The sequence below is a fragment of the Penicillium macrosclerotiorum genome, assembly GCF_028827735.1.
Source record: "Penicillium macrosclerotiorum strain IBT 26536 chromosome Unknown utg000003l_segment0_segment0, whole genome shotgun sequence".
Classification (NCBI taxonomy): domain Eukaryota; kingdom Fungi; phylum Ascomycota; class Eurotiomycetes; order Eurotiales; family Aspergillaceae; genus Penicillium; species Penicillium macrosclerotiorum.
The window spans coordinates 5604298-5629529 of NW_026643083.1; the positions used below are offsets into that span (position 1 = coordinate 5604298).

At 47.9% G+C, this 25232-nt stretch overlaps 9 protein-coding genes across 9 annotated transcripts; 4 read left to right on the top strand and 5 right to left on the bottom strand.

Moving 5' to 3' along the window:
- Positions 1-722: 722 nt before the first annotated feature.
- N7462_004925 (uncharacterized protein) lies at positions 723-2291 on the bottom strand (the record flags this gene model as incomplete). Its single annotated transcript, XM_057076650.1, has 1 exon — positions 723-2291. One exon carries the CDS (start codon positions 2289-2291, stop codon positions 723-725), a length of 1569 nt encoding a protein of 522 aa, XP_056936155.1.
- A 934-nt stretch (positions 2292-3225) lies between these two features.
- On the bottom strand, positions 3226-4339 carry N7462_004926 (bZIP transcription factor JlbA/IDI-4; the record flags this gene model as incomplete). Its single annotated transcript, XM_057076651.1, has 3 exons — positions 3226-3530; positions 3599-4046; positions 4109-4339. 3 exons carry the CDS (start codon positions 4337-4339, stop codon positions 3226-3228), a joined length of 984 nt encoding a protein of 327 aa, XP_056936156.1.
- Positions 4340-5601: 1262 nt separating this feature from the next.
- On the top strand, positions 5602-6927 carry N7462_004927 (putative cofactor for methionyl- and glutamyl-tRNA synthetases; the record flags this gene model as incomplete). The annotated part of the gene is made up of 1 exon (XM_057076652.1): positions 5602-6927. One exon carries the CDS (start codon positions 5602-5604, stop codon positions 6925-6927), a length of 1326 nt encoding a protein of 441 aa, XP_056936157.1.
- Positions 6928-7225: 298 nt separating this feature from the next.
- On the bottom strand, positions 7226-8674 carry N7462_004928 (pepsin-like aspartic protease; the record flags this gene model as incomplete). The annotated part of the gene is made up of 2 exons (XM_057076653.1): positions 7226-7353; positions 7432-8674. The coding sequence occupies 2 exons, from the start codon at positions 8672-8674 to the stop codon at positions 7226-7228; spliced, it is 1371 nt and encodes a 456-aa protein (XP_056936158.1).
- A 4036-nt stretch (positions 8675-12710) lies between these two features.
- Positions 12711-14272, top strand: N7462_004929 (DUF1593 domain-containing protein; the record flags this gene model as incomplete). Its single annotated transcript, XM_057076654.1, has 2 exons — positions 12711-13079; positions 13139-14272. 2 exons carry the CDS (start codon positions 12711-12713, stop codon positions 14270-14272), a joined length of 1503 nt encoding a protein of 500 aa, XP_056936159.1.
- Positions 14273-14502: 230 nt separating this feature from the next.
- On the bottom strand, positions 14503-15594 carry nbp35 (Fe-S cluster-binding ATPase; the record flags this gene model as incomplete). Its single annotated transcript, XM_057076655.1, has 2 exons — positions 14503-15437; positions 15474-15594. 2 exons carry the CDS (start codon positions 15592-15594, stop codon positions 14503-14505), a joined length of 1056 nt encoding a protein of 351 aa, XP_056936160.1.
- Positions 15595-18432: 2838 nt separating this feature from the next.
- N7462_004931 (uncharacterized protein) lies at positions 18433-19931 on the bottom strand (the record flags this gene model as incomplete). Its single annotated transcript, XM_057076656.1, has 3 exons — positions 18433-19152; positions 19208-19819; positions 19908-19931. The coding sequence occupies 3 exons, from the start codon at positions 19929-19931 to the stop codon at positions 18433-18435; spliced, it is 1356 nt and encodes a 451-aa protein (XP_056936161.1).
- A 1106-nt stretch (positions 19932-21037) lies between these two features.
- N7462_004932 (uncharacterized protein) lies at positions 21038-21321 on the top strand (the record flags this gene model as incomplete). Its single annotated transcript, XM_057076657.1, has 2 exons — positions 21038-21051; positions 21105-21321. 2 exons carry the CDS (start codon positions 21038-21040, stop codon positions 21319-21321), a joined length of 231 nt encoding a protein of 76 aa, XP_056936162.1.
- A 462-nt stretch (positions 21322-21783) lies between these two features.
- Positions 21784-25043, top strand: N7462_004933 (phosphatidylethanolamine N-methyltransferase; the record flags this gene model as incomplete). The annotated part of the gene is made up of 4 exons (XM_057076658.1): positions 21784-21958; positions 22162-24763; positions 24825-24915; positions 24984-25043. The coding sequence occupies 4 exons, from the start codon at positions 21784-21786 to the stop codon at positions 25041-25043; spliced, it is 2928 nt and encodes a 975-aa protein (XP_056936163.1).
- Positions 25044-25232: the final 189 nt, after the last annotated feature.

Here is a 25232-nt window from a genome sequence, read left to right on the forward strand (position 1 = left end):
TCAAGCACGGCCCTTACCGAGGGTATATCGGCTTCAGAGTTCAAACAGCCCCTCTTGCTCCTTATTATTTCTCACAAAGCAATTCGGAATAGCAATATGATCGTGCGACCTGTCTTTAGGCCAGACAATTTAATAGTTCGCGTCTACGAACCTCCGTAAATACGGACTCGTCAACAATATTGAAATATGAAATTTGCCACATGAAGGATAGCTTGATAAGATGGCTCTTCATGACTCGAAGAACAGCATGACCACCCCTGCTCCCTCAAAGCATATTTCAGGCGTTTCGCCAAATGCTGTACTACCAGGAACTTGTTGAAAGTTAATTCTGACTTCGTAACGGACTCCTACATGGAAGCACAAATCTTAGCTCTTGCGCACATGTATCTTGCGAACATCATGTTATCAAAGATGGAGGTTGGTGAAAGTGCGGGTAAACTAAGCTAGACTGTTGTTGAAGACGGACGGACCAGCGGATGCGCTGAAAAAAAGTCACGACTATCAAGGGAGCGTCTACCGTAGCTAGAGTCAATTTTGATAAAATAGTCAGTTTTGGACTTGAACATAACTGATTTACTGTTCTTGGACTCTTGAGATTATCTAGTCGGAACACCTCCATCATTGGCGCATCAGCACAGATAAACTATCTATTGAGATACCCAGAGCTGGCTCTAAACTTTAAGATATTTGACAATGTTGTCTTGAGTGTGCTGGTTTATAGATCATAACACCTCCGCATGAACGGCAGCTGGTTTCGGTTCTTTATCATGGATGCCAGTGTTCTCATCCAATGCCTCTCTGGCAATTTTCTCGCGATCCTCTTCGTTGGCATCATACCAGTGAGACACCACATTTTCTGCATCGCCAAATAAAGCACCTATCTCTTCCAATGTCCGGCCCTTGGTCTCTGGGAAGAGGAGATAAATGGCGGTTATATAAAACAGAGAAGGAACAATCAATACAAGGTAGAATCTCCACCCAATCGTGTTGAGAGCCACTGGCGCAGCAACCAAGGTAACTTCGGAGGTAAGGTAGAAGGCGCTGAGACCGATTGCGACTCCCTGGGCCCGGAGGTGATTAGGGAATATTTCGGCGACGTACACAAACTGTGTCGCATCCATAAAAAAACACCACCAAAAGATAAATAAGAAGGTAAAAAAGACAGTTGCCCTGAGGCCAGGCATATCATTAGTTCCCAAATATTGAGCCGATAGCGCACAGAGGAATATCGTAGATATAGTGCAACCAGTAGATCCGATCAGCAAACATGTTCGCCGGCCGACGCGATCCAAGTAGAAAGCAGTCCAGGTGTTGCCGACGAGGGTAAAGGTCGTCCAGCAAGCGTTAAGCAAGAGTGGGGTTCCACCAGTCATACCAAGATAGCTGTATATCAGCACACCGTAGTTGGCAATAACGTAACAACCCAAAAATTGGTTACCAGCCATAAGAAGGACTGCTGTAAAAGCGCGTCGACGATTGGAGGAGGTCCGGAAGATTTCGAATCGCCGCATTGTCATCGACCGATCATGCTCAAACTGTCTCTCGATCAGGATGAACTCTTGTTTGGCTCTCGTGTCATCCAGATCATCTGGTGTTTTGTGCAAGCGTTTAACAATTTCGAACGATTCATCATGACGGCCTTGTTGCAGTAACCAGCGAGGAGAAAATGGAATCAATGAACTCCCCGCGAGAACAATCAAGGGAAAGGTGACTTGGAAGGCCAGCGGGAATCGCCAGGCAAAGTTTGCGTAGGGGCTAGTTGCTTTCATATAATAACATGCGAATCCAAGCCATCCTGCCAACGCATATCCAACGGCATACATAATTCCAGTGACGCAGACCATTGCGCCGCGACTCTCAGCAGTTGAGACCTCAGCCTGGTATATCGGCACAATACAAGCCAAGACAGCCGCACCCATACCTGCGACAAAACGACCCGCAAGGAACATTCCCATGTTGACTGAGCCTGAGCACAATGTACCTCCAATAATCAATATGACGCATCCGAATTGCATAGTTCGCTTGCGGCCAAAGTAATCCGCAGTCCAGGCTTGTCCTAAACATCCTAAAATCGCACCAGCTGAGTTTATACCGTTGAGGGCGCCAATCATGTTCGTAGTGTGTGCATATCCTGGCTGGCCCTCAGCGGGCAATTGGAAGTATGTATAGAAACTCGGTTGCCCGACGGTCGACCCGATAATTGCCAGGCCATAAGCACTTGCAATTGTGCCAATAGCCACGAAGACCACGACGCAAAGGTTGTAGGTATTCACAACGACTTTGTGAAGCATTTCGCAATTTTGGAAGAAATGCGACGCTTGATATTATGTGCTGGGTTTATGGGAGATTTTCTTTGTGGCTTATGGACGAGTAGTGGGAGTGATGCAAAGCTGAAAACTATTTTAGTACTTTATCGTTAACAACCCAGGAAATATCTAGGCCAATTAGACTATAATTGATCCATATCATTGCCGTTTACGGCCACACTGCCGGCCTAAAGTCCGACCAGATTGGATATCCGAGGAACAGTTGACAGATCAAAAGATTAATATGAGCATAGCCGAAGCTCGGGTTGATATGTGTTGCTGATCTTTCAGAAGTTCCCAGCATCCCAGCATTATCCACCCTCGGCACACAAGAAGACCGGTTACTGAGAGCTCAACCCCGCAGTTTGACGACATAGATCAGCAATTGTCTTGCGGGGATGTGGGGTATGGGTCTACTCGTGATATCCGCTAAGACCGTAACATATTAGGAGAATTCTACGTAGATTTAGTGGTGGCCTGGGCAAAATCCCACTAGGCTAAAAAGAGTCATCAAGAATTTTGGATCGCAATAGAAGTCTTGCTTGCGGCTTCTGAAGTATTATCATGATCAAGCTTTATGATCACGCTAGATGACGTGCGGTAGTCAATCCTGAGATACGAAAAGCCTCCCTTTCAGAAGAATTCAAAGCCAAATATCGCCCTCTAGAAACGGCGAAAAGCGGATGGAGGCGGTGGAAAGGCATTGAATCAAAGGGATGGGTCGAGGAGCAGAATATCCACGGGCAGAAGATGACAATATCTAGTAGATAAGGAGTGTCCTGGCACCCTGCGTGGAATTTCCATATTGCGGGCATCCCTTATGTAGATGGTCACTACGATGAAACGACTTAAAAATAGACATAGCCAATTCATATTCATTAGAGACCAGCTCAAAAATATCTCGGATGTCAGGAGGGCTTCACTTGCTCTTCCGAGTGAGAAGCCCCTTCAAAGCCTCAGTTTCACCTTCTAGCTTTGAGACCTTGAGTCTCAACTCATCGCGCTCTCTCCTGATACTTTCCAATTCATCTTCTAGACTCTTCATCCGGTCAACTCGTCTCTGGCGACATCTGCGAGCTGCGAGGGTGTTCAACCTGCGTTTTTCAACGCGGGATGAGTCCACACGGCTCAAGACTTCATCACTCTGTGATGTGGCGGGACTGGATAGAGATGTCGACGCGGAACTAGGAATCTGAGAAATAGGGGAAGCATAATAATTCTCATCTGTGGCAATGTTATTAGACTATGGAGTGTACTTAACCAGGGCAAAATGCACGATGACCAATTCTCACCTTGTGAATTAGATGAGCTAGGAAGGAGAGAAGTGTGAAGTGTTGGGGGCTCATTGGATCCTGAATCCGAAAGCGAAGTGAATGTAGAAGGCATGCCATATTCCATGTTGTTGACGGTTGAATGGACGCCACCAACATTGGCAGAATATGATACAGGATGGCCGACAGGTAAAAGGTTCCAGTCGGAACAGGCGAAGGACAGATCTGGCTCTGCCCAAAGATCCGGCTCTTGAGCAAATGATTCAAAGGAATGGTTGTAAGGAAGGGTCGTCGGAATACATCCCGCCGGCGACGCCAGAGAAAGGAGCGTAGAATTTTCGGAAAACTGAGAGAAACTAGACCATGGAAGGTGATTCCCATGGAGGTTTGATGGCGGGTCGGTGTTGTTGTGGTTGCCAGAAGACGACGAAGGTCTGCTTAGCGGCCGCGGCGCTGCAAGAAGTGGCGTCTGGCATGACTGGATAGCTCAACCGGGCCTAGGCGGGCCCGTAGCGCGTTTTTCTGGGTGACGGAGAAGAAAGGGAAGTCCCAATCAGACTTGAAGAGTTTGAAGTTGGACTCGGTCACAGAGGCCCGAGGAGTAGTGTCCTGAGGAAGGAAGAAGGGGATCGCGCGAGATATACCCGGCGGGGGCGCAGGGTTACGTGCAACTCGGTTGACCGCCCGAAGGCTCAGGCCGCCACCGGACCCTCCGTGAGCTCCGTTTGATTGGCGTTTGAGGCAAGACTCATCGTGACTCATTTTAGCGTGTGTCCAGCTGGCCTATCATGCACAAGAGAAACTATAATCGATTTCATAGTGGAGCCACATGTCGTGCATCGAAAGAAACTGCGAGGCCGAAGACCAAGGGTTCTGGAGAACTTTTAATGAGATATGGGCCGGCGTCGTAAATCGAAAATTCAATTCTGGGGTTGATCCGTGGCTATGGAGCTGAGGATATGCGTATCTGGCTCATTCCAGCGGTAGTATGTAACACAATGGTTATAGCTATCAGGGCAGTGTGCGTACTAGTCACAGCCCGTCTCTACACTGCCACAATGTTCCAAGATAGGATGAGACACACTTTAGGTGTGAGATAGCTAGACCCATACGAATTCTAAGCGGTCGATCTCATGCAAACCAATCCTATGGTATTTACAATGTGGCTTTTTCGTGCATACTCGACACGTACATGCAGGGAATTTTGTTCCAATACATGTATCAATAAATGACCGGATGGGTCGAAACCCGTTTGGCAGCGGTCTATTTAACACATATAATATCCGAAAAAAATCTTTCTGTAAGCCGAATTGAAGGCTGTCGTCTCTAGTGAACTAGGGGCTAATTCTGACTATCGCTGGTTTCTTCATACCACCCTGCCCATTTACGAAACGAGGTAAAGCATATTTACTGACTTTTAAAAATGTCTGAGCTGTGATAGATCAATAATTAGAGCTTTCTTGAATAGAAAGGATCTAGACCTAAACTATCAGCACTGAATTGACTTTCAGCACCCATTGAAAGCGAATTCTTCCTCGTCATTATGTCCTCACGTGACCATATATATTTTGGGCAACAGAAATGAACAAAGTCATTTAGACCAACAACACATCTCAAGAGGTTCTATTGGAGGTCATAATCCAACAATATCGAGGGCTGAACATGAAATATACTGCTTCCGTCTCTTAAATAAAGCAGAGTATGGTATTTTCAGTAGCTCAACACCCCCAGCAGCCTGGTGCTCCAATAGTCAGCTGAGTCATCAATATTGGCCCCGGCGCCGCAGAAAAAAAAAGGGACACGATGAGCGTGAGAATGGAAGGAAAAGGACGAGAAGTCCTATATATCAATTCCTCCAATCAGTCCCCGATCCCAATATCCCTGGGATCATCGTCAAGTTGACGTTCTTCAGGTGTGCGAGCCTATTGCGGGCCCGAAGCACAACCCCGCGGGTCCAGTCATTGACACATCTCCGTGCCCCTCTTCGAATTTCTTTTCTTTCATCCCCTCCACGCGCATTCACCATGGCGACCGCAGCTACCCCCGAGTCCTCCCTCCTCTCTCTCCTCTACCGCTCGTACCCGGCCGCCATCTCTTCCGATGCCACTGAGCCCGATTACCTCCACGCCTCCTCCAAGATCTTCCCACAGGTGAACTTTGGCGAGGCAGACGATGCAGACATCAAGCAATGGCTGAACGCTGTCTCCGGCTTCAAGGCTGCCCAGGCCAAGGACGATAAGCCTGTCATTGACAGCATCCTGGCTCAGCTGAACACCCACCTGGCCTCCCGCACTACCCTGCTCGGCGCGAAGCCCTCGGTTGCCGATGTTGCCGTGTATGCTCTTATCGCTCCTCTGGTCGAGAAGTGGTCCCCCGAGGAGCGTACTGGCGAGAAGGGTTATCACCATATTGTGCGCCACATCGACTTTGTCCAGAACTCCAAGCTCTTCTCTCTGCAGATCCCAGAGGAGGAGAAAGTCGTCATCGATGTGAACGACGTCAAGTTCGTTCCCAAGCCCGTCGATCCCAAAGAGGAGAAGGAGCGCAAGAAGCGCGAGAAGGCTAATGCCCAGAACCCTGATGCTACTGCTGAGAAGCCCCTCGTTGTGGGTAAGGGTAAGCCCGAAAACACTGCGGAGGCTGCCGCTGCCGCTGCCGCTGGCCCGCCCAAGACCAACAAGAAGGAGAAGAAGGAGAAGAAGGAGAAGGCCCCCAAGCCTGCGCCTGCTCCCGCTGCTCCTCCTTCGCCCTCTCTGATCGATCTGCGTGTTGGCCATATTCTGCGCGCGATCAACCACCCTAACGCCGACTCGCTGTATGTCTCCACTATCGACTGTGGTGATGCCCCCGGTAGCGACAACACCTCCCTGGATGAGGAGACTGGCAAGACTGTCCGTACCGTTTGCTCCGGTCTGAACGGCTTGGTTCCTCTTGCTGAGATGCAGGGCCGCAAGATTGTGGCTGTCTGCAACCTGAAGCCCGTCACCATGCGTGGTATCAAGTCCGCTGCGATGGTTCTAGCTGCCTCTCCCCGTGTTGAGGAGGGCGGTGACTCTCACGCCGGCCCCGTCGAGCTTGTCAACCCCCCAGCGGATGCTCCTGCTGGTGAGCGTATCACCTTCCAGGGTTGGTCAGAGGGCCAGCCTGAGAAGCAACTCAACCCCAAGAAGAAGGTCTGGGAGACGTTCCAGCCTGGCTTCACCACCACTGAGGATCTCGAGGTTGCCTTTGATAGCAGCGCCGTCCCTGTTGCCAAGGAGCAGGAGGGTAAGCCTGCAATCGGCAAGCTGGTCACTGCCTCAGGCGTTGTGTGTACAGTCAAGAGCCTTAAGAATGCTACTGTGCGGTAAAAATTTGGAGTCACTACGAACACCACAAAATAAACTTTATCAATTGCATACCCATGAGAATATGAAAAGAAATAGCAACAAACATCTACAATCCCTCCATTTTTAGCTTATTAATAAAGACTCAATTTCTTTTAGATACATATGACCATGGATATTAATTATTTCAGACCGACAGCGCATTTGAGAAGGATGTCTGCTTCTATGAAACAAATCTACAACAGCCGCAAACCGATCCTCTGTCACGTTCAACCGACTAGGATTAACCTCGAAAAATCTCCACAATATCTCTTAATGCATATCATGACGGCGACGCGAAACCTAGAGATGGTCCACGTTGATCGAAGACCACAAACAGCGCTTTGAGGAACACATCACCGAAGATTTGCAGACTCGAACCCGAGTTTGACTGGATGCCACCATAGCACACTGTCACACATAACGGTTAGCCTGGTGTTGAAACTATGCCATGCCACGCAAGAAGAAAGACGAGAAGAAAACACTCACCCGTGTCACCAGTAGTCTTATTTGTCCCAACTTCTGCAAAATTGATGAGTGATCCTGGGATGGTAGCTTGATACTTGTCGCCCAGCGCAACAGTCAGACTGGGCAGATCTGCCGCGCAAGGATAGATGTAACCCGCAACGCTGCTGGAGTAGGCGGCGCTTGTAACTTCGCTGTAGTATGCCTCAGCAACCTCGGGACTGACCAGCATCAGCGAAGTTCCCGTGTCGACGATGGCATTAGGAATATCGGTGACTTCATGTAAAGCCCCGGAGCCGACGGCGTAATACCCAGCCTTGAACTGCCAAAATCCATTGGACGAGTCAACGGTGACATTAACGAGGGTACCAGTGTACTTGCTTTCATCGATCTTGCCGAATTCATACTCGCCAACGCTGTCGCTGCGGAGCCGGGCTGTCAGGACGGGCTCCTCCAGGTCTGAGGCGATGTTGTCAAAGAAGGTCTTCTGGGGGCCAGGGTCGAAGGTGTTGATGGATGAGAAGCCGAGGCCGACGAGGCCGTTGGAGTAAGTGTCTTCGATGAAAGACTCTGACACAGATGTGGGAAGGCCGAATGTTTGGCCGGTGACCGTTGCACCGCCAATGTCGACAGTATCTTTGCCCAGTCCGCCAGATGCAGAGGACGAATCACCGTATGAGATCTTGAAAGAGCCCCCGCTTACTTTCTTAAAGGTGGTGGAGCTGCTTGGGTCGTAGACTGTGCGACCTTGGATTGTTGATTCTGGGAGCTCGGTGTTCATCACCCACCTATGATCGGCGTTAGTCTTTTTCAACAGAACAGGCCATATTGGGAAAAGCTCCTCAAAACTATCTATTGGGGAAGCATACATATCAGAAGATCCAGTATCGAAATCCATCGTGATCGTTTGACCTCCAATTGTTACCGGCGACACAAACTCTACATCACTTTGTACCGATGTCGCACTGACAGCGCCGGTCTGATCAGGCTCCGTGGTGGCCGAGTTTTGGTTTGTGGACACAGCGCTAGTCTTGATTTCAAATGGTTCGAAGTCATCTAGCTCAATGCCGGTGAAATTGGTTGATGCAATGCCAAATTTGCGGTACGCTTTGCGCAGTGCGTGTGGTCCATGGGCAACATAGTCGTTGCGCTTAACGCGTTCAACTTGAAAAGATCGTTTTCTTCGCTGGGGGTGAAGGGAGGTCGGTGCTGCAAGAGTGTCGATGCTCAAGGAAAGCAAAAGTGCAAGAGAAAGGAAGAGACGCATCTTGTTTGATCTGCACCTCCGGAGCGCCGATCTGGTCCAGCCGAAGAATATCAAGATTGGAGCAAAAAGGAGAGACTGATTAATAAGGGAACCAAACAAGCCTCCAGGGCCTGTTGAAACCAAGAGATTGTTGTGTTATCTCAAAATCAAATAATAGAGGATGTCCAAGACAATGGCTTGCAAATGAAGGTAAACAAGGCAGCAGCCCCAGCTTCCAGAAGCCAGCAGGCAGAGAATGAAGCCGAAGAAGAAAAACAGAAAAGCAAAAAACGAGACAAGAAGCTCTGGTCAACGAATGAGACACAGCTTCATCTATTTTATCAAAAAAGGAGAAAAGCTCGACAATCCCTTGTGGGACGGGGAGTTCGCAGATCTATAAAAGAGACAAAGAGGAGGCGCAAGTCCACTTCGAGACAACAACCCGCCATACAAACCCTCACACAGGGAAAACATGATCAAAAGGGCAAAGGCGTACGTAGTGTGCGCGAAGTAGTACGTTTCTGATCTCTTGCCACTATATTCAAACCACCTATCACGGCTACTCCTGCAGAGTCAAGCCCTTGGCTTTACTGGGCACGCTTCCTGGTAGGCGGCTCGACCTGTGGGCGTGAGAGCTGTCACGGCGTTCATCCTCTCAGGGGTAAAGCCCCGAGGAGCGCGTAGTTTAGGTCCTGAGCAGGTCATTTGTCTGTTACGACGCCAGAGCTTAGGCGTCTTATGTCGGTGGAGCACCTCCTGGGCGCATTGGGGTTGACAGGTGAGACCATGGACTCCTCCCACTGATGCTCGTCGCTTCTGGTCGGCCGGTTTGGAGTCCGTGCCCGTATGTAGGTACTTGATCCTGAAACAACAAGTGGCGGGTACGCGGCCAATCACTAAGCGGAGATGCCTTGCCCCTTGAAACAGTGGGGAGTATGGAGATCAATGAGCGGTCACCGTGATGCCTCATTATGATTGATCAGGCGTAGCTGTTTGAAAATATCTTGGTATTAAACTTATTGGCCATGATTGTAGAAGCTATGTATTAAGTGCTGCCGAGCTGGGTCCACCGGGGATATCTTAGTCATGTTGGAATGAAGTACAGAGAACGAGGTTGGCGCTGGTGCGCCCGTCGCCCCCAACAAAAATTGTCGAGGGGGTGTTCACAATCAAAGTTGGCCCGGGTAGCTCTGCATCATGACAATCAAAAGAAGACATTCTGATTTCATGAGAAGTGAAGGGGGGAAAAGGGCCATTTGATCGTGATGCAGAATGACAAGAACAAAACGAGCCTTGCCAATGAGCTTCACTTTTTTTTTATCTTGTATTTCTTGACACCCGGATTTCACTCATTTGGGGTGAGCTATTATTGTATCAAAGATCTTTCCAGAGCAAGATCGACGAATTTCTACCAATCTTAGCCTATTGGGACCCGTTCATGTTTCTTTTAGGCGCAAAAAATAAATATTCCATTTCTGGTAGTAATGTTGGAATATCGCTATTATAGAGTACTGGACCCCAACTAATCCAAGTTTTTACGCTGTAAACGGCGAATCTGTGAATAAACTAGGAGCCTGTCAGGACGCAAGTCGTTGAAGGGCAGAAGTATGCTATTCGAGGGCCATATTATCCCAAGAAGTGCCGTATGGCAGGGAGATAACGGGAAACCTCGATTCGATAGTGGTCTATGATCCAAAAGCAGATATGAAATCCCCACCGCACTGGGAAATCGAAGACAATCCATCGAAAGAAGAGACGGACCCGGTTCCCACGAGTCATAAGGTGCATGTTATCGCAGTAGTCGTGAATTTCAGACGCTTCTAGCCTCCAATTCATGGGTGAGTTGAAGTACACTTCCGTGGCCCACCAGAAGGGTTGTAGATACAACTTGGTCTCGATTTTTAGGGACAGGGATCTTCAGATAAGTAACTAGACTTAGGTTTAATATAAAATATACTGAAGATAATAGTCTTAGATTCTAAATATTGTAGTGGGAAAATGGCCGACGATGGGTAATCTTGGGTGATCTCTGATTGGAGGATATCTTTCCTGGCACACAGTCTTCACAGAATATAGCTTGCATCTCTGATAGGGAGAGAATGGACTTTTACACATCTTTCGCTGAAGTAGCGTCTGTTTTCTCTCTGAGAGGCTTCTTTCCATCGTGGTGGGGTGTGGTTTATTGGCTTGTTCACTGCTCCATCTCATCCTGCCTGCATTCGCAGGCTTGCCGTAGAGCGCCCTGGTTCAATATCTATATTGTTATAGAACAACCAAATGTATAATACTAGTAGTAAAATAGCTTCGATTCTTTAAAGAATCAATATACAACTATACGAAATCCGGTGAAAAACGGATCCTAATATTCGATAATTATAGTTCCTATCTTATATTTGAATTTCCAAATGTTTATGGAATGTGAAGATCAAATCCAACTTACACATATTACTGTGGTAATATTACTGAGGGTGCTTTTCATAAATTTCTCAATCTCAAACTGCCTCACAGTGACCTTTTAGAATATCATATTAGACAAATATTACTATTTCTGTATATCTGAAATTCATGGATTCGTTGCTATCTAGTAATGTAATTCTTATTTTCTGAAACCTTTATCCTGAACTTTCGTTTCTAATACGTTTTCGCTATAGTGAATCATCAGGGGAACTTATGTATAGTGGCTTATGTTATTGTTGCGAAGAGTCGCGGGGAAATCTTCATATAAACTTTCAGGAGCCTATGGTATTTCGAAAAACCAGAGTTCTGTTTTCAACCATTTTGATGGCCACGTGCAAGAAAGAAACGTTCAGGCATAAATGAGGCAACAACTTTCAGCATCCCCCTGGGCCCAGAATACGGCTCAGTAGGGTGTCAAAAAAAAGTTCAGTAGGATCCTTGTGCCAAGAATCACGCCCTGGGCCAGAATACGGCTCAGTGGGCGCCCAGTGAAAGTTCAGTAGGCGGCGACTGCCAAGAATCACGTATGTCTTGAAATATGTCGTATCTAGGTTAATCACATTCCTAAACTAAAGTGTTTTTATTTATACTATACAGTCGCTATATGGATTTCTCTTATATACTATCATCTTCTATCAAGCTATTTACCTTAGCAGGTAATAACTAAGTACGAATCTAGCTAGTACCGCTACCGGCTATCAAAAATCGAAGATCTTATTAATACACGACTAATTCTTTCTATATATATTCTAAAATAGCCCTATTACTAAAAAACTAGTATATAATTAGTAAATCACCTTATCTTTAAGAGAAAAGTGAGTGTTATATCTTCTACTATATCAGGTAGTTCCAGCTCTGTTTTTGACCTATAGCTTACGTACTACACGTATACGGACTTTTTTCAGCTTAAAATCGTTAATTTTCACCTTATTTTACCTCCTATCTAGCCCTAGACAGTTTCTAGGCTCGAGTCAAGGGTATGTTAGTTAGTATAGCGACTTACATACTTGAAAACATTCGTTATATAACGCGGTAAGAAAACTATGTAAAAACAGGGTTTCGGGTAAGGTATGCAGTAAGAGGAAGAAGGTAAGGTAAGGTAAGAGATAGGGGCGAAAGAAAAGGTCAGGCAATAATCAGGCGCCAACTTTTAGCGCCGCCTACTGAGCGCTCAGTGGGCGCCCACTGAACCGTAGTCACCCACTGGGCCAGTGGAGGCGGTATTTGCTCACCGAGCGCTCAGTAGGCCCTGGTGAGCCGTACAGTAGTCGTGAAATGGATTGATCTGCAAAGAAGTGCTTAAAACTTCTCTTTCAGGTTGGCAATTCTTTATCGGGTATGTCGAACCCCGCCAGTAGCGCTTCCGATGGGTCTTTCCCCACTATGGCAACATTTTGGGATCTCTCCAGTTCGTCTATGTACGGGGGTATGGGGAAGTATGACGAAATCTGGGATTTAACAAAGGAAAATCGAGTACATCAGAGATTTTCAGCCGTACGGATCCGAAGACATATAAATCTGGTATATATATACCTTGGGCCTTTGGCGCGTGATCTCCGATTCCTATCCACATAGCGACTATTGTTTCCTCGCACCAGCTATGCACTACCTTGTGGTCCTAACCGTGGTATGGACGCTGGTCGTTCATACCATTGCCAAAAGCGTGGATCAGAGTAAACTCTTGTCATTTTCCGAAAAGCCACGCGTGTTTATTTTGTCGGATATCTCAAATGAGCCAGACGACCAGGAGTCGTTGACACGATATCTACTTTACTCAAACCAATTCCAGACCGAGGGAATTGTCGCAGTAACATCGACTTGGTTACAAGATGAAACCCACCCAGAAGATATGCTATCTGTCATCAATGCATATGGAAATGTTACAGAAAATCTAAACCGACACGCCCCTCTAGACGCTCCGTATCCGTCTGGCGATCATATTCGCGGTCTTTTACGCACTGGACCTGCAGTGAGTAACATGGAGCAGCCTCGGACTTTCTGTAATAAGATTTTCTAATCGATTTGAAGACGTATGGTATGAAAGCCGTCGGCAAAAACATGACCTTGAGCTCGGGTAGCAAGCTATTACTCGAGCGGCTCCGAAGCCAATCCGACCAGCCATTGTGGGTTCTCGCTTGGGGAGGAACCAATGTTCTTGCACAGGTGCTTTATAAAATGGATCAAGTATACTCGCCAACCGAGACTGCAGCTCTTCGATCCAAGCTTCGCGTCTACGCTATTTCCGATCAAGATGATACCGGTGCCTGGATTCGCCAGCAATATCCTGATGTTTTCTACATTGCTTCCACCCATGGCTGGAATCAGTATGGTCTTGCTGCCTGGGTTGGCATTTCTGGAGAAAAGTACTATGGTGTGGATGAGGGCGGTCCCGATTTCTCGAAGGTCACACATCAATGGTTGCGCAAAAACATTCAGATCGGAGCCTATGGCGAAACCGCCTATCCGAATTATAAGTATATTATGGAAGGCGACACTCCGACATTTTTGTATCTCATTCAAAATGGCCTTGGTAACGCTGAGAATCCAGATTATGGCTCGTGGGGTGGCCGATATATGAAGGTCAATCCGTCAACGGTTCTCAATTTCAATCACTATGCAGATGCCGCGGACCGTGTGATTGGCATGAATAATGAGACTTACATCTCAAGTCATGCGACGATCTGGAGGTGGAGAGATGCTTTCCAAAATGACTTCGCGGCACGTATTCAGTGGTCCCTCCCTGAAAACGACAGCAAGGCGAACCATCATCCAGTTATTACAATCAATGGGAGCAGTGGATTGGTCCCGGTGAACCTGACTGTTGCTGCTGGATCTACTGTGATATTCAACGCTACTGAAACTCAAGATCCCGACGGAGATGATCTCTCCTTCCGCTGGTTTCAGTATAAGGAGCCCGGTACTAATGATTGGAATGTTGCTGACAAGGTTCCTCAATTGAATGTGACTACTTCGAAGAGTGGGAAACTTGCACATGTGCACATCCCGGCCGTGCAGGAAAGCTGCAATGGAGAGGGATTTAATCCTTCAGGATGCTGGCTACTTCATCTGATTCTAGAAGTGAAAGATAATGGGGTGCATCCATTGACAAGTTATCGAAGGGTGCTCTTGCAGACAACGAATGCTACGCAGACATCGATTTAAAGAAGACCCTGCAGATTCATTTATATTCCAATCAAAATACTATTTAATTGCGTCAAATGGAAGCAAGGTGTGGCTTTAAAATGATCATATTGATGTGCATTCTCATAAATGTGTCGTGTAATTCATGGTATCAATCAAATTCTATGCCCAAACGCCAGGAAGCTGGACCCCATCCAAAATGCATGCAATGCGCTATAAAGGAAAAGCGACGGAGCGCCGGAACGTGACTCTCATCCGACCAGATCTTCCGGTAAAACATCCTCGGGATTCTCTCCGACGGCCTCTCCCACTGCCCGGACGACTCGCTTGATAGCCTTGGATGCTGGACTATCGGGGAAATTATCCACAAAACTCTCACCGTAATCGCACGCCATACCAACGCGGGGGTCTAGGGGCACCGACCCAAGGAAAGGAATGTCCATCTTCTTAGCCAATCGACGTCCTCCGCCAGTTGTTTTGCGGAAGATTTGGGACTCGTGTGTACAGTTAGGGCAGACGAACCCAGACATGTTCTCGACCAGACCAAGAATCTTGATGCCAGCCTTGCGGCAGAAGTCGATTTCTTTGCGGACGTCCAGCAAGGACACCTCCTGCGGGGTGGTCACTACAACCGCGCCGTCAACTCCAGATTCCTTGAGGAGGGAATTCACCGAGAGATGTTCGTCCGAAGTGCCGGGTGGGGTATCCACAATCAGGTAGTCAAGCTCGCCCCAATCCACATCCTTTAGAAACTGCTTGATCAAACCATTCTTCTTTGGTCCACGCCAAATAACCGCATCGTCGCGATTTGGCAGCATGAACTGCACACTCATAGCGCCAAGGTTGTCTGTCACCCACACCGGACTCCAGCCAGCATTGCTCACGTGGATCGTCTCGCTCTCCACGCCCATCATCTTTGGAATCGACGGTCCGCAAATATCAGTGTCCATGACGCCAACAGTCGAGTCTGGGTTCGCAGCGAAGCCATGTGCCAGCAGCGTGGTGAAGGTAGATTTGCCGACTCCTCCTTTGCCCGAAAGGACCAAAATCTTGTGTCGAATTTGGGAGAGGCGTTCAGTGATGATTGGGATGTCGGGGTCGGGGCCTTTGGGCGCGGATGCGCAGATCTGTTGATTGGGACAGCCAGCGCAGGCATCGCCTTGGCCTGCCTGCTCAGATTCAGGGCCTGGGCAGTGTTCTGGGATATCTATTAGCTAGGTACACGCGTGTATTCCTCGATGGCAGTACATGCCTGGCTCCGGGGCCACCAAATTTGTCGGCGCCCGTTTAGCAGGCGCGACAAGGGATGCCTGGACTGCCGGCTCTTCCACGTATGGCGCCATGGCTGTTTGATGTCTGAAATGTAGATCGGCTGGCAACCGTACGTGAAAACAGTAGAGGAAATTCTTCTGAGTCAAAATGAAAGTCCCTGGTCGGTGGCGGCGAACTGTGCTTGATAAGCGGAGATGACTAACGGCACTCCGGCGATTGGCGGGGTTGCGGTCTCGGAGCGCATTTCGGCCAGTCAGAGGGGAAACCGATTGTTCAGGCCGATGGCTTGTCAATACGACTGGGTGAGACTAAACTGTGTATCTGTAGACTGCAAAGACATAATTTGAAGCTGATCTAAATTGGTTTACCAAAGTATATACAGGAGAGTTCCCTCTGCAGGATATACCGGCAAATCGGGTGGTATTAATACCAACTATGGCGAACTTGCCCCCGGCAGTTTCCAAATGAATGCTTATAAGCAAAAGCGCTATTCTGCAGACTTGGTGAAATTTCCGATCTTGCACAAAAAATAATTAGTCTTGCATATATAGCTGTGTAGGTAAGCTTACAAAGTTTCGATTTTGTTCAAGTTCACCTAATTCGCATATCGAGATGGATATCTGAGGAAGCACTTGAGCGCCCTTTGGTTCCATCGTGGGCGCGCATTTCCTAGACAGCCGTTCCAAAACGTGCGAATATTGTTTACATACTTTTTAGAGGCCTGCTCCGAACTGAGTAAAGCGCTTTGCTCTCATTTTGCTCAGGTTGTCATAGAGGCCTGTGCGTGAAACTTTGATGTCTCCACCAGCATTTTTGCGCAGAAATTTACAAGGTACCTTTATCCAAATGACTGGATCTAGTAAGCTTTCTTATGATGTGATTCAAGAAAACAAGATAATTCGGCGGTATATCGATGCCTCATCTGACCAGGTCTCAAAGTGTCATATTGATCCCACATCGACCACCTCTGATCTTACTTGGCTAAGAAATACAGCTAAAATACTAGAGTGGGAGTTGTTATTCTTCTATTTCATTTTTTTTACCCTCTCCCAGCTGACACGGACTTTCGCTCCCTTTGATTTGACCGAATGTATAAATTCTTGAAAGAAACGATGGAAAATAGTACATATCTGGATTGATAGTCTTCTGTCTAGTAATTTATCACGATGGACCAAATCAAGCTTTACTAGCATGCCTAGTCTTAGGCTGGTATGAGACAAAGTGCACAGTCCGCACAGTGGGTAAAATAATAATAATACGGCCTTCAAGCTAAATCGTGGCATCTAATGAGAAAAAAAGTACAAAATGATAGCCACCCACCCACTCGTACTATCAATTTAGGCATTACTATTTTGCATTCAAAACCGAAAGTTGTATTATTTTTCTGAAACAGCGAATCTGCTATCTCAGACACAGGCAGGTCCGTGTGAGAACCACGTGGCTTTTTAAATTTGAAATCACCGTCGTAAATTTCGCCATAAGATAGCTTGGGTAGTATTGGGAAGTTGACGATCCTGAGAATAGATGCAAGAGAGACAATTTAGCTAGAATAATGATAAAAAGGAAAGTTCAACGCGGCCGGGACGGAAAGTAGTAAGCTGTTTAGGTCTTGATGATTAGGTGAGAAATAGCCCGTGTCGGCAAATCCCGCGCCTTCTGTTCCAAATGTCTCAGATGGGAGGACAATAAAAGGGTCAACCCCATTTGTTTTGCATCAATATCAATTTGCAGTCTATTTGTCAATCCGATTTCAATCTTTGGTTCTTCATATTGAGAACATACAATCTTCAAAATGGCTCTTTCGGCATGCAATCTCGTGTCAAACCCTTCTTTCGAATCTGGAGTTCTCTTTCCCTGGGTACCATCCGCGGTAAATGTGGCCCAGGTGAGCAATGGTACATCTGCGTACACTGGTGACTACTATCTGTGAGATATATGTGTTCTATTCTCGGAATCTTGAGTGAAGGACTTACATTCTGGCAGGAATTTGCAAACCGCCGTCGGAAATCGTGGCAACACAATTTCGCAATCTCTGGATCATCTCGTCCGCGATAAGAGATATAATTTCTCCGCATTTGTTCAAGTGCCATCACCCTCGGGCTCTGAATACTGTTCAGTTTATGTTTATATGGGTAAAAACGCAACTACCGGCCAAGTTGCTTCAACCCAGATACTCAACTTTGGAGAGTGGACCTCTATTACTGGGACATATGTGTCAAGACGCTCGGAAGACCGTTTGAATATAGTTGCAGCCTGTGACTCAGAAGATTCCTCTGTAACAGGTCGTGTATGGATAGATGATGTCATCTTTTCTAGGAGTTCATCTTGCGGTTCTTCTTGATTTGATTCATATCGAAGAGTGGATTACCGTTTACCATCTAATTATTAATAGCCAATAGCATGATGTTATACGGAGTAATCTCACCTCTGTAGTTTTTGATCAATTTTGATCTTTTCCCCTGTGATAAATACATATGTTTAGTTTCTAATTAATCTTGTTATACGCTGACTTCTCAGATTTCAGAATATTGTACTGGTCAGACCTGAGGCTATGTGCTTACGTCTGGATTTTCGTCTACTACTACCAGCGTTTGACCTCAGGACCAGAATGGATTGATTTAAATGGCCCAGAGGATGTTTGCTATCAATCTCAGGGGGTCTTAAAAGCCCCACATTATGGTGACAGCCGTCTGATATTCGTGGATGTCGAGATTGCTCCAGTATATGACCTTCTGTTAGCCACTACGGATTACCTTCCCGCTAGTCTGGGGTTAGCCATGAGATCCATGACATTACTTAGGGCCTTTATGATACAATATACATTGTTGTCGACCTACAACGATGAAGTTTTGAGAACACATTTAGTTCAAAAATATGCGGGTGTTGAAATTTCACAAAAACTAACAAGCCTATTTTAATTCCAGGCTATACAAAAGATTGTCGCAACATCTGTGCCGGTCCCAGTAATTCAATACGGTGTAGCAGATTAAAGTCTCCCAAGAAATTTCTATATCAAGAGCTTTAGCCATCATATCGCAACGAACAAGGATCTGCCAGCAATTTTCTAGGAATGACGCCAGCTTTTCCTGGTTAGCGGGATGAAGGGGATCGTGTGGTACTGGCAGCATTCTCTTTGGTTCGTAATCCGCAAAATCCATGATCTTCAGAACAAGCTCTCCAGGAAGATGACCTTTATTGGAAAGAATCTCCTGTACAGAAATTATGTCGAGAAAGTGCGGCTGGTACTGAATTGATGCATTTTCAAAAAATAGAAACTCATTAATTTGCATTAGTCCATAGGGGTTTTCCAGAGAAGTTTGGCCGAACCTCCGAGCCAATTCCTCTTCGGTGAACCCGTGTTTCTCGTCTGGCTTCATAGGGATATCATCGTCAAACTGATCCGGATCAATGCCGAAGAAATGGCGAAAGTATTGAAAAACAGCTTCTGAATACACAGGAGCCGTTGATTCCCGGAGCATTTGTTGGTAAAACTTGGTCTGGCGGTAGTCAGTCTGGTCAGATCGGCCTGCTTTTGAATCCCACGTCTCGGGGAAGCAGTATGCCACATTTAGGCAAAGATAAACATGTAACGCTTCCTGATATAAGACATCCCATCCCATCGTTTCAAACTATTTAACTTAGCAAAGTATCTTAAAAAAAATTAGCAAGCATTTGACCACATACATTGCACGTACACTCCGCCATATTCTGCCAAGAAGCTAATCCCACTCGCTCATGGGCACATGCGCGGAGAATTGGCTCCATCTCCCCATGCAGAATCAACGTCTTGACAACTTCAAGGTTAAAGAAGCCTTTCCCATTGACTTCGTCGAACTTGTGACAGTCGTTGTACTCATGGAAACGAAAAAATGCCTTGGCCTTCCTCATGCTAGGAGGCACTGTGGAGCAGTGATCTGCTGCTCTATTATGGTCTGCGCATACCCACGTCTCCCATCGTCCCGCCGATGCTTTCCAGGACCTCACATCTGGCTCAATCTTTCGAAGCATCTCATCTGTGATAAGAACATCGTCTGGATCAGGGCAGGGGTAGCTCTTAGAGTATTTCGTGCGTTCCCTTTGCGACGCTTCTTTGATAGCCTCTGCGAATAGCCGGCAGAACAACCTGATATTTTCGGCGCGAGTCTCTTTTGGATCGTTGATGTCAGGATATAAATTTGTTACTTTGCACTTGCAATCATTGGAGATCCAGCGTAGATGAGAGACCAAGAGGTCCCATGGGATCTTTTCTGGCTGGTGTGTCATGTCTTGTGTAAAAGTCAACTTTTCAGCAACAGACTGTGATTCTGCGAAAATTTTTCAAAGTTGGGTTGGGTTGTTCAAAGATCATAGTACGCTAAATTGACACTTAAGTAAGGGTTCGCACATGGGTTTCTTGGTCGGTGGCCATTTTGGGTGCTCACTATCTCTTGGCAAGTGGGGGCCGTCAGTATTTCGAGTCATCGTCTCGTGAGCCTCGTTGGGGCCGGATCTTTCATCGGCCTGACATAAAAGTTTGCATGAAAGGCCTATGTACTTTGCCTGCTTATAATAGTTAGTAATCATCCATGGACCACTATGGCGAAGTGTTGTAGTATTCAATGGGACATTTCTTGCCTAGCTTTGTTCATATTGTTCAATTCTATATATCTAAGACCACAATTTTTTGCTCTTAAGGCAATCACTAATTGAACAATAGTATTTTAATTCAGAATGATTTTATTTCCAGATTCAAAATCAGGTAGAAATGGTTGAACTTTGAGATGTGCGGCCCAAAAACTATATGCAATGGGATTCGCTAGATTGAATATACGTACTATCTGCGTTTCCATTCTTTCAGCATGGTATCCGTCAATCGGATCATTGAGCGGATTTTCTGCATTGTGATGAATTTCTGAGATAGACTATGAACAACCTAAGTCGCAATATGCTGCCCAGAGCCATAGGACCTCTGATCCTTGTCTAGGTTTATCAGGATTGGCGGGGTAGCCCTCACTCAACGAGGGGCAGTGCTCCACCAGTGCCAGGTACCAATTTTTTCTTCCTGGTCCTGTCAGAACTTAAGCAGCCGTCGAAATCTTGATTCTGCCGCCTCCAGTGCATGATGATCCTGGTCGACCGGTGGGACAGGCCTGGTGCACCGATGCACTTGGTGCATTGATGCACCAAAGGTGAGACGAGAAGCGGGGGTTTTGAGCTACGGTCCGATGGGCAAATGATATCATTGGCTTCCAGACCTGGTGGCCTGTCCCTCTCACCTGTTGCTGCATGAGGGCAGTGCATATGATGCATGATGAAGATGCATTTTTATTATCAACCCCCCCCTGCACACCATTGCTCAGCATCGACTGTCAGTTGAACTTCTCTTGCGATTCAGCCAGCGGAGGCTAACGACACCCAGATGACTTTGTGTTAGTGGACCCTGTTACGTCGGAGAGCAGAAGGGTGCCAAATATGTTGTGGACCCTCCCCGCCGTCCATTTTCTCCGGCCAACTCATCTCTGCTGCAGGTTTCGCATGGCCTCGCAACTGTAACCAACATGAAGGCCCGTGTCGCATACTGATCGATGCTATTAGTTCGCAGCCAGGTCGTCCGTGCAGTTGAAGGTGGAGGGGATGCACAAACCTCGCGGGTCGTGCTGGCATCCGCATTTGCCGCTGCGCATCCCCCGGGAATGAGCCCCACCGTGCTCATCGTGGAAGCGTGGGAGAAACCGACGTGTAACCCGTCCTGCCGACTGCACAAATCGGCCAACGGCGAATTGGCGTGGAGCGCTGGTCGCAAAGGCCCGGACACCTAGGAACCACCTGCCACGGGCATTTAGCATCCATTTCGCCTGTGCTCTCGGTAGTTGCTCCCTCATGTCGTCTCGGATGGGCTTAGTGTGTCCGGGAATGCGATGGAACCCGTTTCTTTCCTGTTCCGCTCCATTCGCTCCATTCGGGGCCCGCAGGCGCTAAGTTTGCTGCTCCTATAGAGTCGTTAGCCTCGAGTTCCACTCTCATCCAATTCCTAGCGTATAAATACGCTGTCCTCTCTGCTCTGAGAACTTTTTTTGACTTGGCCCTTGACACCCCTGCAGCCCTAACGCGACACCCTAAACCCAAGATCAAAAAAATCTGGCCAACTAATCTCGGGTGTAGGTATAGTAGACGTGGTGGGTGGATGCAAACAGGGCAATTGTTGTCAGCAGAACCCACTGTCACATGCAACTGTCGTCACTGACCGCGCCCCAACAATTCCCTTCTTCCTCAACAACATCATGGACCAGGGCCGTTCAACAGGTGCCCAGCAGCCCGACGGGCTACGAGAGAGAATAATTTCGTACCCTGATTCAACTGGGGGTCGCGATGCTCTGGCTGCTACCGGGGAAGTAGAGCTCAAGGACGCCGCTGGCAAGGACAAGAAGACCTTTGGTCGGACACCAGATGGAACAGGTATGTGTCTACGTGTTGTCACTTGGATGTACTCTCTGCGAAAATATAACTGGAAGGATCTGGATCGCAACCCCTGCAAAACGCTGCTTGATCTTTCTGGTTTACCTGCACGCGATTGAGCGATCTCTTCCCCCCCCCCTTCCGTCCAGTCCCTTGCTATTGTGGAGCTTCCCCGCTAATTCGGAATCCGTCCCAAACGATAGTCTTCACCGTGCCACAAACCCATGACATGGTCTCGCAGCTCCTGTCGCCATCTGAACCGAAAAATATAGGAGATTTGGTCGTGATCGCTCTGCTTGGCATCCACATCCTGCTCCTCTGGGCTCTTCCCTCCAGTTTCAAGGTGCCGGTCTTCGCCGTGGTTTACCTGTTCTGGCGAGCAGCCTATAATGGAGGAATTGGATGGCTGTTGCACAACCAATCGCATCACAAGACCTTGATCCGATGGGCAGAAAAGACGAAGATTTTCGTTAACCCGGCCAAGGGGGACAACCCACACCCGGCGCTGTACAATTGGATCAAGCGGGAGCTAGAGACAAAGATTCCGCAGGATTATTCGTTTGAAAGTGCTCCCCTTGAATACAACACATGGCTTGTCTTTAGGCGTCTAGTGGACTTGATCCTGATGTGTGACTTCACCTCCTACTGTCTCTTTGCGATAGCCTGTGGTCACCTCCCGGTGGACGAGAGTATACTCATGACCGCCCTCCGATGGATGGCTGGCATCGTTCTTGTGCTTTTTAACCTTTGGGTCAAGCTAGACGCCCATCGAGTAGTCAAGGACTATGCCTGGTACTGGGGCGATTTTTTCTATCTCATCGACCAGGAGTTAACCTTCGACGGCGTCTTTGAGATGGCACCGCATCCCATGTACTCGGTCGGATATGCAGGCTACTACGGCATATCACTGATGGCTGCCAGCTATAAAGTGCTGTTTATCTCTATCATTGCCCATGCAGCACAATTCGCGTTCTTGGTCCTCGTTGAGAACCCGCACATTGACAAGACTTATAACCCGCCTCCTCCCCGCAAGCGATCAGTCTGTGTCGACTCCACTAGCAGCCTCCCAACCGATCTGGACACTCCGACCGCGCCTACTCCATCCGAAGACCTGGCTCCCAACGCAACCTCCTCGTACTCGGCCAAGCCGCCTCCATCGGTCCACAACCTCCTCGGGCTGCATAATTTGGACTTGTATAGAACCACGGATTCATCCATCATGCTCGTCCAGCTACTTGTATTTGCAGTCACCGCATTGACCCCGTCCACGCTGCGGTATCAGCTTCTCTTCGTGGTCAATGCCGTTGTGTGGCGGGTGTGGTACTCTGTAGGAATTGGGTTCCTGCTCAATAACCAGTCCAACAGCAAGGCCTGGACCCGGCATTTCCTCAAATTTGGTGAAACCCCGCAGGAGGCGTGGAACCAGTGGAAGGGTACCTACCATCTCAGTATGATTATGTGTTACGCCAGTTTCATCGCTGCAGCGTGGAAGATGTACACCTTCCCAGCCGACTGGGGCTATGGCCTAGTGCTGTTCCGACATGTTCTGGGCGCTGGTCTGATTAGCCTGCAACTCTGGACCTCTATCAGTATCTATGAGTCTCTTGGTGAATTTGGATGGTTCTATGGCGATTTCTTTTTCGACGAGTCACCCAAGCTCACATATGATGGTATTTACCGTTTCCTCAATAACCCCGAGCGCGTCCTCGGTCTTGCGGGTGTCTGGGGCGCGGTTCTCATCACGAGTAGCGGTGCTGTCACCTTCCTAGCTTTATTGAGTCATATCCTGAGCTTGGCTTTTATCCAGTTCGTGGAGCGCCCTCACATGCAGAAGCTTTATGGCCGCAGTCTTCGTCAGGATGGCGGCGTCGTCAAGAATCTCAAGAAGTCTCTGCCGCCGTCTCTAAAGCAGCTGCACGGAAGTGTCGACAAGATGTTTGATGATTCTTTCGAGTTTATCGAGGAGCTTCTCGATAATGCGCGTCCCAAGCTTGCTGCTGGTGTAAACACCTTTGTCAAAGATACTACTGCTCTTTTCCAAAAGTATCCTGCTCGCGTTACCATCTCTCGCATCGATGCCGAACTAGCTGGCCTCGATCTTTCCGACTATTCCTTATCGGTCGAGGGAACAGATGCCCAGTCGTTCGATGAGAGCGAACAAGGCAAAGGCCGTGAGGGTGCCAACGCACGCATGCCGCTGGACCGTAGAGGTGACCTGAAGAATTTGACTTTCGAATACGGCGCTCCGATCAAGGTCAAATGGACTGCGCCCCTCAATCATAGCAAGAAGGATTGGATTGGTATCTACCGTGTCACCGACAATACCTCGCGCGAGGTCAGCCGCGTGTCATCTCAGGGTCGCTGGGTTGCTACCAACGAAGGCTTCTATGACAACATGACTTGTGAAAGGGGCATTATCTCCAGTGACGTGGTTGTTCGGTCCCCTGAGCAAAAGGGCCGCGATGGGCACGACCTTGCCTCCGGCGAGATTATTTTCACTGGTGACAAGCTTTTCTGGACGCAGGGTGTCTTCGAGCTACGCTACCACCACAACGGCTTGCACAACGTAATGGCTATATCGAGACCCTTTGAGATCCGCATCCGCCGCTTTCACGAAGATGACACTTTCGCAGACGTTGATGGCATTGTTCAAATGGCCGTTGAGCAAGCCCTCCTACCCGTTGTTCGCAACTGCTTTGACCGGGATCCTGAGATTGCGCCGGAAACTGCAGACGAACAGTTTGGCAGTCTTGTCGAGAGGGATGGCAAGTTCGCCAAGCGTGTTGTATTTGCCGTCCATCAAATGTGAGTTTCTATTCGCGTCCCTCTATGTATCTCTATCTTCCCCTCTAACGGCCAGGTATAGGTTCGGAGTCGAGCTGGCGCCCGAAGTTGTCAAAGCAGACGGCAATGTTCTGAATCTCGCGTGGAGGATATGTAATGCTAAGAAGGTTCTCGTAAGTGTTTTCGTTGTCTATCTCCTAATTAATCACAGAGCCTTGTTTGTCCTGACTCGATCTCACAGGCCCCCTATAGTATGACCCGATCGAACGGTACCAGTACGCCGATCGAAGGGAAGGAGTAAGGATGATCGAAGGCGTCATGATCTCGTTGTGAATCATCCAACCACGACTGGCCACACTGACTGGGTAGAGGACAGTGCTGCTTTAGAACACGAGGCTATTGGTTTTTGATATGCTGACCCTAGAAACGACCACTCGAGTCGATTTGCCCCGCAAGAAAGAGAAGAAAAAAAGGGAGTGGTAGGGCTTTG